Source organism: Panthera pardus, unplaced genomic scaffold (genome assembly GCF_024362965.1).
Source record: "Panthera pardus isolate Hobbes unplaced genomic scaffold, ASM2436296v1 HiC_scaffold_24, whole genome shotgun sequence".
Taxonomy (NCBI): Eukaryota; Metazoa; Chordata; class Mammalia; order Carnivora; family Felidae; genus Panthera; species Panthera pardus.
Genome location: NW_026526810.1, coordinates 140,081,541 through 140,084,651, shown reverse-complemented (window position 1 = coordinate 140,084,651; position 3,111 = coordinate 140,081,541). Strand labels below are relative to the sequence as shown.

The window sequence follows — 3,111 nt, the reverse complement described above, 5'->3', positions numbered from 1 at the left end:
CGGTAAGAAAATGAAATAAAGACATGTAAATCAGTAAGAAGAAAATTATTTGTTTGAGAATCACATGAACTTATAGTAAAATCTTAGAAACTCCATAAAAAAAGTATTAGAACTAATAAACTCAGGAAAAGTTCAGGGTACAAATCAACATACAAAAATATGTTGTATTTCCACACACCTAAAACATAGTATATGAAAAAAATAACAAAATCACACAATTGAAAATGGCACAAAATGGAGCATCTGTGTGGCTCAATCCGTTAAGGGCCTACTGTTGATTTTGGCTCAGGTCATGATCTCATGGTTCCTCAGTTTAATTCTAAGGCAGGGTTTGCAATGATTGTGCAGAGCCTGCTTGGGATTCTCTGTCCCCTTCTCTCTCTCTGATCTCTCTCTCCTTCCCTCTATCTGTCACACAAAAATAAACACACATTAAAATATATGGCACAAAATAAAGTATTTAGGATTAAATTTCACTAAAAAGTAAAATAACATACCAAACATGACGTGCTAGGAGAAAGACATGTAAAATGGCAAACACAGATGAAAAGATCACTGTGTTCACAGATTAGAATTATTTATACTGTCACAGTCCCTTCTGCAAGAATTGATCTAGAAGTGCCTTTCAAACACTGGTTTTAAATTTGAAACAAATCTAAGTCTGGAGCCTGATATATAGTCAGAGGATATGCAAATAGGGCCCTCCCTGTGCTGATTAAACCAGTCCAGCTCCAACCCTGCAGCTGGGAGAGGAGCCCCAGCCCCGGGAGTCCCAGGTGTTCCCATTCTCTGATCAGCACAGAACACACACACCTCACCATGGAGTTTGTGCTGGGCTGGGTTTTCCTGGTTGCCCTTTTAAAAGGTAATTCATGGTGAATGGGAGACACTGAGTCTGTGAGTGGATATGAGTGAGACAGTGGATGTGTGACAGTTTCCTGACCAAGATGTCTGGTGTCTGCAGGTGTCCAGTGTGACGAGCAGCTGGTGGAGTCTGGGGGAGACCTGGTGAAGCCTGGCGGGTCCCTGAGACTCACCTGTGTGGCCTCTGGATTCACCTTCAGTAGCTACTACATGAGCTGGGTCCGCCAGGCTCCAGGGAAGGGGCTGCAGTGGGTCGCAAGCATTTATACTGATGGAAGTAGTACAAACTACGCAGACTCCGTGAAGGGCCGATTCACCATCTCCATAGACAAGGCCAAGAACACGCTGTATCTGCAGATGAACAGCCTCAAGACCGAGGACACGGCCACATATTACTGTGCAAGAGACACGGTGAAGGGACCTCACTGGGAGCCCAGACACAAACCTCCCTGCAGGAGGGGATCAGCACCACCAGGGGGCGCACACTATGCACAATTCTGCTTTGTGTTCCCATGAGCAGGTGCAGATGGAGGTTACAGGCAGGTTTCCTGTCAGGGTCTGGGGTTTCCTCTCAACACAGCAGTTCCTGGACACAGGATTCTGTGCTTACCTATTAAGTTTCTGAATTAGCAACTGTGTTGTCATAGGAAAACTGCACTAACACCACAAAGACACAGTTGTTTGCATTGCTTACTCCTGTCCCTCAACATGAGTGAATTACAGATTTCCTGAGGCACAACAGCTGAACCTTAAAGCAGTCCTAGATGAACTCCAAGCCCCTAATGTTCATGCAACTGCCCTTCTGGGATAACCAGCTCCAGCCACAGCACAGAAAAACCCTCTCCCAGAGGATCGGTGGGGTCCCTATAATACTGAGTTCATACAGTTTGGACTTTTGAAACCCAGCTAGAGCTCCTGATATAAAATATAAGAGCTCTGTGCCACCAGGTGGGCCAATGGCTTGGACACAGACAGGGTGAAGGCAGGGTTCTGACTGGCACCAACGAGTACAGATTTTTCTCTCTGTGGGAGGGCTTCCTGAACAGGGGCGGCTGGGAACTCCAACTGCAGGAACTAGAGGGGTTGCTGATGCCAATATTTCCCCCCGCCAATCAGCATGGACAGAGTTCAGTGAGCAGCACAGCACCCCCCAGTAGAAGCTGAGCCACTGACACCAAGATCCACCCCCCTTGTCTTACTCAGATGCTTCCTTACTACGAAAAGACTGCCTGGAACCCAGACCAGCACCACGCCCCTCCCTCCAAAGACCACCATATACCCCCACAGGCACCAAGTCTACTGATCACATAGTGAGGCAAAGCTTCACTTCTAGGGGAGATAGGAATTAGCCTCTTTTAACAGTCAGAACAAACTCACTTAGTTAAAACACAACACTGGACAAAGTTGAAAAACTCCCTACTGGAGGCAAGGAGAAACCTGCAGAGGACTGACTTGAGGGACACAGCAGCCAATACATGACAGCACAGTGCACACAGCACATGCAAGAAATGCTTCCAGAATATCAGGTCCTCAACAGTATGTAAACACTTCTCATGAAGACACTACTCTAGAAGCAGAAAACCTAACAGGATTTTCCGAAAAACTTAAGAAAGCAGAGACAGACATACAGACTGATGGAGGAATGCATTCCAAAAGAATAAACGATAAAAGGTCATTGTAAGGGATATAATTAAAACACATATAACAAATATGCCTCAAACAGAATTTTTAAAAACTATAATAAGTAAAAAGAATTTTTAAAAACTATCATACGGACACTAGCTGTGCTTCAAGAAAGCAAACAAGACAGGAGGATACCCTGTCTACATATAGAAAAGACCTAAAAACTTGTCAGTCTGAAACGTTACAAATGCTATAAACGGGATGTGAAACTGATTGTATATAATGACCTCAGGTGGAAAGAAGCAGATGAGTGAGTAAGTGACATAGAAGATAAAATTATGGGGGAAATGAAGCAGCAAAGAAGAGGAAAACTAAATATTGCATCTCAAACGTATACTTCGGGAACTCAGCAACTCCATAAAGTGAAATAAAATTCTTTTCAAAGGAGTCCCTGAGAAATTGTGGTTTATATACACAAAGGAGTACTACGTGGCAATGAGAAAGAATGAAATATGGCCCTTTGTAGCAACATGGATGGAACTGGAGAGTGTTATGCTAAGTGAAATAAGCCATACAGAAAAAGACAGATACCATATGTTTCACTCTTATGTGGATCCTGAAAAA

The 3,111-nt window shown here is 43.9% G+C and overlaps 1 gene segment (V, D, J or C); it reads left to right on the top strand.

Annotated features, from left to right (window-relative positions):
- Positions 1–757: 757 nt before the first annotated feature.
- LOC128773099 (immunoglobulin heavy variable 3-74-like) lies at positions 758–1,314 on the top strand (the record flags this gene model as incomplete). The annotated part of the segment is given in 2 exon segments: positions 758–865; positions 965–1,314. Coding segments are annotated over 2 exon segments (396 nt in total), but the record flags the coding sequence as incomplete, so codon positions are not given.
- Positions 1,315–3,111: the final 1,797 nt, after the last annotated feature.